The sequence below is a fragment of the Budorcas taxicolor genome, chromosome 12 (assembly GCF_023091745.1).
Source record: "Budorcas taxicolor isolate Tak-1 chromosome 12, Takin1.1, whole genome shotgun sequence".
NCBI classification, from domain to species: Eukaryota; Metazoa; Chordata; class Mammalia; order Artiodactyla; family Bovidae; genus Budorcas; species Budorcas taxicolor.
The window spans coordinates 21692657-21706972 of NC_068921.1; the positions used below are offsets into that span (position 1 = coordinate 21692657).

Consider the following 14316-nt stretch of genomic DNA (forward strand, 5'->3'; position numbering starts at 1 on the left):
TCTTTCACTTTTTCCTCTGTACTACACAATTATCAGGTGCGAAAAAGGGGAGAGGAAGAGAAAAGTTTAAGATGAGGATAGACCCTTGTTTTATCCTGGGAAGGCAAAACCAGCGTTTCTCATAGGCATTTTGTGTATTTGTACGTTTAATTGTGCTGCCATAATCTTTCAGTCCTCATTCAAAAATATTAACTTCATAAAACACTCGCAGACACCTAATGGATGAGACGAAATAATTTAGACCTAGATGGTTTTCTGAATGATGAGTGGATGGAGAGATAGGGAGAGTTCTGGGCTGTGCCTTTCTGGTTTTGAGTACAGTAATCATACCTTTTCTCTGCCTTGCTTGATCACTGAACCTAGGTTTGGCTGGAATGTTTCAGCCAGATTTTAAAGGTGGAGAAAGGGACGGGAAGATGCAATTCCAATCTTCCCTGCCCATGTTAGAGGGCTCCACAGATGGCTGTCAACTGTCGTCAGTTTTTCCCATCTTTCTCTGCTTTTTTTTCCTTCAGGCATTTTATGCTAGAATCTTGCTAAATTAGTTTGGGAAGTTATTTTGTGATATTCTGTAGTTTTGTTTTTTCCTGATGAAATATCCCATTTTTAGTGTAACTTTGCCTACACTTAAGGCCATCTTTGGGAGAACCAACAGTCAAACAGCACCATCACCAGCCCTAAGACATCACTGCTGTTTAGATATTACTGTGAGTATTGTTGATTATTTACTAAAGTTTCACCAGACAGGTTGGGTCACCAGGGATTCCCATTAAGTGACAGAAAACAGTTTAACAAAATAGAACAGTTAAAAAGTGACTTGATCCTCCAAAGCATTACGCTAAACAAAAGAAGCTAGCCACAAAAGGTCACATACTTGGTATGATTCCATTTACATAAAATATCCAGAACAGATAAATCCATAGAGACATAGGGCTTCCCTGGTGGCTCAGATGGTAAAGATTCTGCCTGTGATTCAGGAAACCAGGGTTTGATCCTCGGGTTGGGCAGATCCCCCCAAGAAGGAAATGGCTACCCAATCCAGTATTCTTGCCTGGAGAATGTCATGGGTAGAGGAGCCTGGCGGGCTACTGTCCAAGGGGTCGCAAAGAGACATAACCCAGATTGGGGGCTGCCAAGAACTGGGGTCAGAGGGAAGTTAGGACAGACAACAGGTTAAGGGCTTTACTTTGAAGTAATGGAAACGTTTTGAAACGAAGTAGAAGGGCTGAAATTTTCAAACTTCTATTCATGGATCTGTCTTTCTGGTGATCAGCCCTCATTCAGGAGCCATCCAGGAACCCACCTGGAGTCATCTCATTAAAACAAGATATACTCCTACTGCTATCATCACTATGGAATTTACTAGGGTTTCAGTTCTATGCCAGGTACCTGGGGCAGAGACCAATATGTATTTTCTATCTGACAATGGATGCATCTCAGAAACATGACATTATGTTTAAGAAGTCAGATGCAAAGGACTACAAACCTTATAATTTCATTTATATGAAATTCTAGAAAAGGCAAGACAATAGTGATAAAAAGCAGATCAGTGATTCTTAGATGCCAGGAAGTATGTGGGGGGGGATTTGAATACAAAGGGATCCAAGGAAACTTTCTGGTGTGATGGTAATATTCTCTACATAATGGCTACACACACACATATACATATATGTGTACTGGTAGTTAAAACTCATCAAATTGCATATTTAAAAACTGGTAAGTTTTATTGTGTATAAATTATACCTAAATAAATACAAGAACCCAAAAGAGAAGAAAGGAAGGAAATTGTGCTCAGCTGCATTTTTGGGCAAGACTCTCAATGTTGAATTGCATCAAAAGTCTTTTACAATTTCTTTGGTGATCATTTAATTTTCTTCTGTGATCTATCAGTGGGTTAAATTTTTTGTTTGTTAGCACTTTTTAAAAAACTTTATTTTGAAGCATAGACAGTTAACAATTTTGTGACAGTTTCAGGTGGAGGGACTCAGCCATATATACATCCTGAGTATGCTCAGTCACTCGGTTGTGTCTGATTCTTTGGGGCCCCTGGGCTATAGCCCACCAGGCTCCTCTGTCCATGGGATTCTCCAGGCAAGGATACTGGAGTGGGTTGCCACTTCCTGCTCCAGCGGATCTTCCCGACCCAGGGATCGAACCCAAGTCTCTTGTGTCTCCTGCATTGGGAGGCGGGTTCTTTACCACTAGTGCCACATGGGAAGCCCCAGCCATATATATATATACACATATTCAATGGGTTATTGATAATAGTTTTCCTAATACTGAATTGTATTTGTTACTCCTTAGATAAACTGCACTTGAATTGCGCTGTCATTCTTTTACTATTCTGGTTTCTTAATTTTGCTATTAATATTTTAATATATACTTTTGCATTCATACTAATGTGACTGTTTTTTAATATAGATTCCTGTGGTATTTTTGTTGAGTTTTGGGATTAGTGTTTTTCTGGCTTCACAAACAGAATTTGGAAACTTTCCTTTTTTATGCTCTGGAAAACTTTAACTGCTAAAAGAATTATTGTTTTCTGCCAAGGTTTTAAAGAATTCACCTGTGAATCTGTTTGGACCTGAAGTGTTTTCTGGTTGCTTTTTTTTTTTTTTTTTTTGATAACTCTTTGATAACTGTCTCAATTTTAGGCTTTAAAAATCCTTTTCTGGGGTTAATTTGAACGTTCATGGTCTCCCAGCACCCACTGCAATCAGGTTTTCACATTCATTTGCATAGGGCTCTGAAAATCATCTTTTATGAGACTCGCAGATGTTCAATCCGAGTCGTCACTCTTAGGCTCTCCGGTCGCCAATGCTCACATACAGCCTGGAAAAGAAATCGATGTAGAAGCGGTCCTTGCCCACGTTGAAATTTCCGAGTAGGATAAAGCATTTTGTTGTAATGACCCAAAATGTATCTTCCAGAAACTCAGATCGTAGAATTTATCACTGGGAAGGGCATCAAGAAATGATCTGGACTCTGGGAATTCCCTGGCAGTCCAGTGGTTAGGACTCTGTGCGGCTCTGCAGGGGCAGAGGTTCGATTCCCCGTCAGGAACCTAAGATCCCACATGGTGCAAGGCCAGGCCAAAACAATAACAACAACAAAAACCAGCCCGACTCTCACGCAATCTCACTTCCCCTTCTGTTTTTGAGCAAAGAAACCAACCCATTTCTTTGCTTTCCTTGGCAGAAAAATTCCTCGAAAGGATCATCTATGCTCCCTGTCTGTAAGTCCCCTCCTCTTTTTCTCTTTTAAAATCAGATCATGAGGATTTTTTCTTCCACCACCCCATTGGACCACTCCTGCCAAGGCCACCAAAATGTCCACGTGAGAAAAAAGGGATCAGTCCCCCAGTACCTGCCCCACCAGCAGAATTGTCACAGCCCAGCTTTCCTCCTCACGGTACCCCCTCTTCTCTTGGCTTCCAGAACCCCACACCCTCCTGGTTGTCTCCCTACCTCACCCACAAGCAGCTTCTTCTCCATCTCTTTCTCCACACCCCTTCCTCCCCTGACCTGTATGCTTCGGTGTAAATGAATATTCCCCAGCTCTTGAGCAGGAGTTGTCCACAGTGTTAGCCACTCTTCAGGATGAAGATCTTCTTTTGATTCAAAGGTATTGAGAAATTGTCTCATTGGTAAGTGAAAATAAGAAAAAAGAATAGAGGGGAGTTGGGTGGAGGGGGTTCAGGATGTGGGGGTCACATCTATCCCTTGGCCGATTCATGTGGATATATGGCCAAAACCAATATGATATTGTAAAGTAATTATCCTCCAATTAAAGTAAATTAAAATAATAATTGTCAAGTGGCAAAAAAAAAAAAATTATAACATGTAATGTAGCCAGGGTAACTTGGCTTGGATGAAGAACAATTTGCTGGTGGCACTACGTTCTGCCTCAATAAGTTCCCAATATGTAGCAGGTTTGCGAAACATGGGTTCAAACTCTTAAAAGCAGTCATCCTACTTTGGGAAGACACTCTAAGAAAATAACCCTAAAGGGGAAAATACATATCAGTTGTAGAAGTACAAATACAGGTGCTTCATTTATAATGCAAGGTAGAGAAAGAAATGAAAGGGACAGCAGCCAAGGCCCAGCAGGTGGGAGTGGCAGTCAGGCACTGGTTTGCAGAGACCCATCCACAGGTAAATTATAATAGATCTATATAGTCCTGAAACACTATCTAGAGTAAATTTGTGAAGTCTGTGTTAATACTGGAAATGTTTAAATGAAAAGGATTTTAACTGGAAAAAAAGTGGGGCAGAAAATAGTACTTTTTCTTTTTTTTTTACAAAATAGTACTTACATATTGATTGAAGCTGTGTGAAAACAAATCAGTCATAAATATTCATCTGGGAAAAAAGTATTCAATGACAGGCTTTAATGAACGCGGCAGCATGCTGGGAAGTGACAAGAAGAGGGCACAAATATGCAGGAATAGTGTACAATCAGAAAGTCCAAGCTGCGTTCTAGGCTCCCTATAAGTCTCTTGTAATCTCTGGGTTTGCGGCTGAGGATAAAGACTCTTGAGGGTCTCTTGGACTGCAAGGAGATCAAGCCAGTCAATCCTAAAGAAAGTCAATCGTGAATATTCATTGGAAGGACTGAAGCTGAAGCTCCAATACTTTGGCCACCGGCTGCCAAGAGCCAAAGAGCCGACTCATTAGAAAAGACCCTGATGCTGGGAGAGATTCAAGGCAGGAGAAGAAGGGGACGACAGAGGACGAGATGGTTGGATGGCATCACTGACTCTATGGACACGAGTTTGAGCAAGCTCCGGGAGATGGTGAAGGACAGGGAAGCCTGGTGTGCTGCAGTCCATGGGGTCGCAAAAAGTCCGACACGACTGAGCGACTGAAAAAGGACAAAGGATAGGGTGGACGTCCCCATTGGGACTGTGGCCGATACCGCCAGAGGGCGCACCAAGCACGTCTCCACGTCCCCGGGCGCCCCGCGGCCGCGCGCGCTCCGCAGGGCTCCGGGGCCAGACAGCTCCCTCCCTGCCGGCCTCCGCCCCGCCCGCCGCCAGGGGGCGCCGCAGGCTGCCCGGCGGCTCGGCTCGCCGTCCGGGAGCGCCCGCGCGGGCGAGCGGCGGAGGCCGGCCAGGCGGCGGCCATGGACCGCTTCGTGTGGACCAGCGGCCTCCTGGAGATCAACGAGACGCTGGTGATCCAGCAGCGGGGGGTGCGCATCTACGACGGCGAGGAGAAGGTAGGGCGGCGGCCGGCCGGGCCTCGCTCCGCGACCCCAGCTCCCCGGCTGGCCTCGCCGATCGGCGCCGCCCCCGCTGTCCACGCCCGCCCGGCGCCGGGCTCCGGCCCGACTCGGGAACGGCTCCCGGGGGGAGCGCGCGGGCGGCGCCCCTCTCCCAGCCCGGGCAGAGACCCCCGCTCCGGGCGGCACGGCGGACGCGAGCAGGGAACCCCGAGTCCTCGCCCCCGATCGCGCCGGGCAGGCCGGTTCCGCCTTTGTCCCGAGGCCGCCGGGTCCTGCGCTCCCGAACTGGGCGTGGCTTCGGGCGCCGGGACCTGGGGGAACCGGGGGGACAGGGCGGTCCTGGCCGGAGCGGGAGCGGGGCGAACCGAAAGGATTTCCGAAGAGAAAAGCCGGCCTCTCCTGGGACGCCTCGGCCAGAGGCTCTGTGTGTGTGGATTGCTCGTGGTCCGGGAGAGACGTTGGAAAGGAGGTTTGATTGTTTTGTCGAGTGATGGAACAGGCCGTGCCTGGTAATCCAAACGTAAACCATAAGAGCTGTGTTTGCAGATGGCAAGGAGAAATATTACCTGTGTTTCACGGACACGTTAACATTCACTGGAGACTACCGTCATACTACGGACGATCATCCTGTTCTGAATGAAATGTATGAGCTGGAATTAGGGGGGAAAAATTGTTTATCAGCATTTTTAGTTTCCAGAAGTTTTCACTTGCTACCTTGTCCTTCCTTGCAGTTTCCTTAGAGAGAAACTTCCTCCTGTACTTTGGAACTCGTTGCCTGACCCAGAGCTTTTCCTGTCTGTACTTGAAAGTAGCTTGAGGCCTCCTTCCTTCCAGGGCGGGGCTTACACAGCCACCCGAGGCACGCTGACATGCTTGGGGACTCCGGTGCCCTGCCTCTTCGAGGGCATTTTTGCATGTTTCCATTATTGGGTCGAGAGCTTTTCTTTTGTTTGGACTTAGAAACTCTGTTTCGGAGAAGGCAATGGCACCCCACTCCAGTACTCTTGCTTGGAAAATCCCATGGACGGAGGAGCCTGGTGGGCTGCAGTCCATGGGGTCGCTAAGAGTATACGACTGAGCGACTTCACTTTCACTTTCCACTTTCATGCATTGGAGAAGGAAATGGCAACCCACTCTAGTGTTCTTGCCTGGAGACTCCCAGGGACGGGGGAGCCTGGTGGGCTGCCGTCTATGGGGTTGCACAGAGTCGGACACGGCTGAAGCGACTTAGCAGCAGCAGCAGCAGAAACTGTTTCCTGGCTTCCTCCGTGGCTCAGCTGGTTAAGAATCCGCCTGCTAAGCCAGGAAACATGGGTTCAATCCCTGGGTCAGGAAGATTCCCCCAGAGAAGGGAATGGCTACCCTCTCCAGTATTCTTGCCTGGAGGATCCCATGGACAGAGGAGCCTGGTGGGCTACAGTCCCTGGGGTCGAAGAGGCGGACACGGGTTATGGAACTAAACAACAGCTCTTTTTACTGCTTCAGTACTTTTATGAACTTGATCTCAAATTGGGTTTACATCTTTTGCTTGGCATGATTAGCTAAATGTCTTTGTTTTTGTAAACCAAGGTTCCATGTTTGGAACTGTGGTGACTGGGAAGCTTAATCAACATCCCCTTCCTCAGGGGACTGGAACTTCCCCACACAACTGGTTTTCAAACACAGCTCCAAAGTCACCCTCTGACGGCAGTCTGGCTTTTGCAGATCACCACAGTGTTGTTCTACCGTAATTCCCATATGCAAATTAGAGACACTTTGGCTAACACACAATATAACTATAATATCTTTAAAACAATAAAAAATCAAAACTATTAGTAGTTGGATATGAAAAAAAAAACCATTGCTGAATCAGCAAATTTTAGTTTTTCCTTTATTTGTATTTCTGCTTGTTTTCGGGACAAGTAGATACAGGTATCAGAGGATTAAGAAAAAAGTTATGGGAAAAATTTAGTTGAGCCTTTTAAGCCAATTCTTTTTTTAAAAAATGACCAATTCTTGTTACTGAAGTATAGTTAATTTACAATGCTGTGTCAGTTTCAGGTATGCAGCAAAGTGATTCAATTGTTATATTACAGGCTATTTGTTGTTGTTCAGTTGCTCAGTCATGTGAGACTCTGTGACCCCATGGACTGCAGCATTCGAGGCCTCCCTGTCCTTCACCGTCTCCCAGAGTTTGCTCAAATTCATATCCATTGAGTCGATGATGCCATCCACCCATCTCATCCTCTGTCGCCCACTTCTCCTGCCCTCAATCTTTCCCGGCATCAGGGTCTTTTCCAATGAAGTTATTATGAGATACATAGTTCTCTGTGCTATACAGTAGGTCCTTGTTGTTAGTCAAGAATTCGTGACTGTTCTGCAAGCTGGGGATGCTGCGGGAGGGCTGTACGGGTCTTGGAATCGAAGCAGAGCTCTAAGGCACTGTGGTCCCCAGGCCAGATCTACTCAGTCACTGCTGAGCCTTCTCGAGTATCACCTAAGGCCAAACTGAGTCCCAGGGGCAGTCTTGTGTCCTGGCTTCCTCGCTCTGCTGGAAGGTGTCCAGATGGCCCGTGGTCTGAGGACTCCAGGAAGCTGCACATCAGCTTCCATATGTGAGCAGGAGCCCTTTCAGAATCTCTCACTTGCCCCCTCCTCTCAGCACCACAGTGCAGACCTCCCAGCCTTCTTAGCTTTGCACTCAACCCATTCCCCCAGCCAGCAGGCTCAGGGCTAAGACCAGTGGGTGCTCTCTATTCAACCTTGTATCTTCTGGCTCTTTGTGAGTGTGAAATACATTAAAGCAAGCACACCTTGAATAGACATAGTACCTACTATGTGCCAGAAGCTTTTCATAATTTAATCATCTCAGTGGGCATATGAGGTGACTATTTTACTGAATGAGAAGAGAAGTCTCAGAGGTAACAATTTGCCTAAGATCCGCTGAAGTAGATTACCAGAAACGTGTGTGCTCAGTTGAGTCCAACTCTTTGAGACCCTATGAACTATAAGTGGCCAGGCTCCTCTGTCCATGGGATTTCTCAGGCAAGAATACTGGAGTGGGTTGCCGTTTCCTTCTCCAGGGGATCTTCCCAACCCAGGGATTGAACCTGGGTTACCACAGAGCCAGGCGTTAAATCTCGGTTGATCAGATTCCCAGAGCCTGTGCTTTATTCACAGTGCTGGAGCGCTTCAAAACACAGCAGTCACCAGTGCCAGCCCCTTTCTGTCCTAATGTGTATCTTCCACATGCAGTGTGTTTATGAAATAGTGTATCCTCTGAAAATGAGGACGCCGAGACCTTCAGTGGGTGGTTGGGAAAACTGCAACCTGTCCAAGGTCACACAGTTGGTAATGGTGGAGCCAGACCATTGCTGTTCCCACCGCCCAGGTGCCTTTTGCTTGTTTATACAGGCACAGTTTTCATGGGCTCCTTATGACCGGATAATGCGTTGTTTTCGTAAGCGTTGTAGACAGGTCATTTGTTTCAATTCACAGAGGCGTCTGTTAGCCTCAGCTTATTTAAAAAGTAATGTAAGAAGGTTAGTGGTGTGTAAGGTGGCAAGTTGCCAGCTTATACTAGAAGATTTAGAAAATGTATTTTCTTAAGCTGGCTATTTCACTTTTTAGGAATTTCAGGTCAGTTCAGTCGCTCAGTTGTGTCCGACTCTTTGCGACCCCATGGACTACAGCATGCCAGCCTTCTCTGTCCATCACCAACTCCTGAAATTTGCTCAGACTCATGTCCATGGAGTCCGTGATGCCATCCAACCATCTCATCCTCTGTCATCCCCTTCTCCTCCTGCCTTCAGTCTTTCCCAGCATCAAGGTCTTTTCCAATAAGTCAGTTCTTCGCATCAGGTGGCCAAAGTATTGGAGTTTCAGCTTCAGCATCAGTCCTTCCAATGAATATTCAGAACTGGTTTCCTTCAGGATTGACTGGTTTGATCTTCCTAAATTTTAGGAATTTACCCTTGGGAAATAGTCAGGGATGCATAAAACTATAAAAACTATAATGAAATGCACATGTGCATATCAGCAATATTATATGTATAGATAGATATAGGCATATCTCTCTCTCTGTATATATATAGATATACATAGGCTTTCCAGGTGGCGCTAGTGGTTAAGAACCCACCTGCCAATGCAAGAGTTCGATCCCTGGGTTGGGAAGTTCCCCTGGAAGAGGGCATGGCAACCCACTCCAGTATTCTTGCCTGGAGAATCCCATGGACAGAGGAGCCTGGCGGGCTACAGTCCACTGGGTCACGAAGAGTCAGACACGACTGAAGCAACTTACACAGCACATAGCATATATATATAATTTATTATTCTGCAATATAGGGAAAAATTGGAGGCAATCTGAATGTCCACTATCAGGCTTGGTTAATTAAATATGACGTGCCCTAACCAGCTTGAGGAAAGACTAACAATAGGCTGCTAAGTGAAAAAAGCAAGTTATAAAATTATAAATATCATGGCCTCATTTTAAGTTTATATCCACACATCCTAGCTGGTCTAATTATGAATGGTTTCATTTTTGTTTTCAGACTTAAAAAATTGTTTTCAACAGCATATTACTTTTATGACAGAGAAATGTGAAAACAGTAAGAGCTTATTCAGCGAATGCCTAAGTTATTTTAACTACTAACTTTTAAGTAGTTGAAATTATCCTAGCTCTGAGTGGTAAGCACAAACCAGCCTAAACTTGTCTGTGGGCTTGAGCTTGTAATCCCTTGCAATCCCTGCAGCCAACGATTATTACACAATGTCTTCACTGAGGGCAGCAACGCTTTTACGCATTGCGTGTGCACATTGTTCCCCTCGTAGCAATGAAACGTCCTCTGGCTTCAGCTTTCAACTCGAAGCCTGATGCTTGGATTCCAGACAGATAAGGTGCAGTTTCTTAATCAGGACTATTAGGCAGTTATGCTGTGTAATGTGGCATCAGGTACTCTCAAGCTGACAAAATATTTGCTTCTGGGAAAGGGCAGTCTTACTCATTGGCAAAAAAGAGATTTTTAAAAGTAGCTTAACTCAATCATTTGGTTTTGTGTATGCCACATTAACCAAAACATTCGTAGCCAGACCAAAATAGGTGCCAGGAATGAGTATGTGTTACTTCAGATGTTACTTCTCTGAGATGCTGGAGTGCTTGGTGGAGTAATCTCTCTCAGAGTGTCTTCAGCCAGGCAGTGCAGGTTTCTTCCCATGCATGCTTGTTAACCATATTATTTAAAGTCACCAATGTTAAGATATTAGTAATACAGTCAGTCGGAGAAGGCAATGGCACCCCACTCCAGTATTGCCTGGAGAATCCCATGGATGGAGGAGCCTGGTGGGCTGCAGTCTATGAGGTCGCTAAGAGTCGGACACGACTGAGCAACTTCACTTTCACTTTTCACTTTCATGCATTGGAGAAGGAAATGGCAACCCATTCCAGTGTTCTTGCCTGGAGAATCCCTGGGACGGGGGAGCCTGGTGGGCTGCCGTCTATGGGGTCGCACAGAGTCAGACACGACTGAAGCGACTTAGCAGCAGCAGCACCGATACAGTCAGTGTTACTCTTAGAAAATAATTTTTTAAAACTCATGTTAAAAAGTATTGGTTATGTATTAGGAGAAGCCCCTGGTGGCTCAGATGGTCAAAAATCTGCCTGCAATGCAGAAGACCCAGGTTTGATCCCTAGGTTGGAAAGATCCCCTGGAGAAGGCAATGGCAACTCACTCCAGTATTCTTGCCTGGAGAATTCCATGTATTAGAAAAGGACTTCTGACAAAAAGAGTGTTTCTGCTTATGTTTGATTTAATAAAAAATAATTTATATACATTTCAGAGTTGCATGAAGTCATATATACCTGTAACAAATTCCTTTGTCTTTTCTTATTGAATAAAATTGTTTTAAGATGGGTAAGCTGAAAGAAGTAGCTTGAGATAATCAGTATTCCTTACCCATAAACAGTTACTTTTGTCACATTCTGTCTGTGTGATTGTGCACGTGTGTGTGTAACCATGCTATGTGTGTTGCTTCCTTCTTTATTCATATCAAGAGTATCTTGTAATATATTGTCAAGTGCGTATATAAGTACATTTATGTATATTTCTACTTAAGAATGATATATAATAAAGTTCTAATTGGTTATTTCAGAGAAGGCAATGGCACCCCACTCCAGTACTCTTGCCTGGAAAATCCCATGGGCAGAAGAGCCTGGTAGGCTGCAGTCCATGGGGTCGCACAGAGTCGGACACGACTGAGCGACTCCACTTTCACTTTTCACTTTCATGCATTGGAGAAGGAAATGGCAACCCACTCCAGTGTTCTTGCCTGGAGAATCCCAGGGGCGGGGGAGCCTGGTGGGCTGCCGTCTATGGGGTTGCACAGAGTCGGACACGGCTGAAGCGACTTAGCAGCAACAGCAATTGGTTATTTACTTGGTATACATTTTTAACCACATTATCTTAAACTCAAAAGAATTATTATTTGTAATAATCTGGACCCTTACTAAAATTCTTTCCTTTTAGTTTCTATTTTACAAATGAGATCAAGCTTGTATCTTTTGAAATAACTGCTCCTCAAAAGGATATGAGCATGTCCTACCTGTGGCCAGTTCTACTCTCTAGCAATTAGAGTGAATAAACGCTTCCAATGTATTTCTTGCTTTCGACACAAATGAAGAGGTTTGGCTTTTCAGTCTTTTTGGGTTCCAACTCCAAAATTTGTTTATTTATATAATTTACAGTGTATATCAAGAACCCACCCAATATGTTCGTTAGTCACTCAGTCGAGTCCAACTTTGCAAAATACTTCCAGTGCGTAGTAACAAATTATGAAGATTAAAAGTTTGGTTCTAAAGACCTAGCTGGCTTTTTTTGTGATTGTATTATAGTTTTTAAAAACATTTTAACATTTGTATTTTGCATGAGTGACACGATTCCATGATAAAAAATAAAAAGTTAGAAGTCTCCCTTCCCATCCTAGGAGGGAGACTTTGTCCCCCTGTGCCCCCTCAGAAGTCACCAGTGCTTCATTCTAGAGTTATGCATTTGTGTCATACACAGGTGTTCATGTAAAGTACAGTCTTTTCCCTTTTAAAGTATCAACTTATACTATGCATACAAAGTTCTGACACTTTGCTTTTTTCACTTAATCTATATAGAGAATCTACCATATTTCATTAATTCTAAATGTACATTCCCCTCAACCCCCTTCCCCCCCCACACACATTTTAACAACTCTGGAAGCCAGATGTATCTTATAATTAATGGCATCTTGCTGCTGCTGCTGCTATAAGTCGCTTCAGTCATGTCTGACTCTGTGTGACCCCATAGATGGCAGCCCATCAGGCTCCCCTGTCCCTGGGATTCTCCAGGCAAGAACACTGGAGTGGGTTGCCATTTCCTTCTCCAATGCATGGAAGTGAAGAGTGAAAGTGAAGTCGCTCAGTAGTGTCCGACTCTTACCGGCCCCATGGACTGCAGCCTACCAGGCTCCTCCGTCCATGGGATTTTCCAGGCAGGAGTACTGGAGTGGGGTGCCATTGCCTTCTCTGAATGACATCTTAGATTTTATCAAATACAGTAAATACACAAAGAGTCTCCTCATTCTTTTTAATGACTAACTTGTCATTCCTTGTGTAGATGTACATTTCCCTGGTGATGGACACTTAAATTGTTTCCTATCTTTTGCTTTTAAAAAACAGCAACGAGTACATGTGTAAATTCATCAGTGGGATACATTTCTAGAAGGACATTGATTGGATCAAAGGGTTGGTGTATTTATATTTTTGATAGATGACAATACACTGCCCTCCAGCAATATGTGTAAATGCTTATTTCCCCGACTTGTCAGCAGCTCAGTGTTACTGAACTTTTGAACTTCTGCCCATCTCATGGATGAAAAGGGTAGCCCGGCGTTCTCTCAATTTGCCTTTTTCTTATCATCAGTGAGGTTAACCATCAGTTAATGTGTTTAAGAGTCATTTGTAGTTCCTTTTCTGTGAACTTTCTGTTAATAGTCTTTGCCCATTTGTCTAATGGATTATAGAACATTTTCGTACTGATTTGTAAGAGTATTTTATATATTAAGGAGAGGTACATGTTTGTCTCTGATGTGAGTTACAACTATTTCTTCCAGTCTGCCATCTTTGCTCTTGATGATTTTTACCGTGAAGAATGTGTGTATGTGTCTGTGTGTATGTGTGTGTGTGTGTAGGTGAATTGTTCCATCTTTTCCTCTAATGCTTATGGGTTTACTGTTTTTCTTAGAAAGATTTCCTCCCCTCCGAAGTGATTTCAAAAATTCTCTTATGATTTTTCTAGCTTTTATAATTTTTAACTCAAATAATTTTATAATTTTTTAAATACATTTTCAAATTTTTAACTCTGTCCAGAATTTATTTTGGTACGTTGTGTTAGGTATAAATCCTTTGTGGGTTTTTTTTGGTCCCTGCTGAGCAACCCAAGTGTCTTAGTACCCTTCACTGAATCTCCATCCACACTTATTTTGCATGTGTTTGTGTCTTTTTCTGGATTTTCTTGTTATTTAAAGACCATTTAAAAATTTATATGAGTGTTATACACCTTCAGTCTCATGGTAAAAATTCAGCCAATAGTGAGATAGATGGTTTTGGAAAAGGGCCCTTTGCTTCTCTTTCTTCCATTCTTTCATACTTTTTCTGAGATAATATTAACAGATCATTGAGTATCGATCCCATTTAGACCTTTTTCTACTATTTATCTGGGTTCAGAGCACATATACACATCTATCTGTCTGTCTATAGATATATCTCACATGCAGTTTGAGAAATATGGAGTTTATTGATATTTATATCTATCTGTCTATTTGTCTAATTACATTGTATGCAGTATCCTTTGGTTGCTTTCTTCCCCTCTCATCCTTTGTCTTAGAGTTTCATGATAGTTTATATAGCTCCACCTCATCATTCTTATTCATCTCTGCCTGGATTTCATAGCATGAATGTATCACTCCTGATTTAGCCACTCCCCTACTGTTACATAGCTAGGTGGTTTGCAATTTTTTTTCCTAATTTTAGCAAGGCTTATGAAGTGTGTAGCATTGCTTCTCTTTGACTTATGACAAACTTAATTCTAA

At 43.8% G+C, this 14316-nt stretch overlaps 2 protein-coding genes across 2 annotated transcripts in view; one reads left to right on the plus strand and one right to left on the minus strand.

The window, feature by feature from the left end:
* The window catches only part of SLC25A15 (solute carrier family 25 member 15), a 297070-nt gene that overhangs the window by 95721 nt on the left and 187033 nt on the right, over window positions 1-14316 (minus strand). The gene's annotated exons all lie outside the window — the stretch shown is intronic.
* VPS36 (vacuolar protein sorting 36 homolog) overlaps window positions 5104-14316 on the plus strand; it is a 30934-nt gene continuing 21721 nt past the window's right edge. The window contains exon 1 of the mRNA XM_052650231.1: window positions 5104-5220. Coding sequence (XP_052506191.1) covers window positions 5125-5220 — 96 coding nt within the window. The 5' untranslated portion in view covers window positions 5104-5124. The remainder of the gene's footprint in view (window positions 5221-14316) is intronic.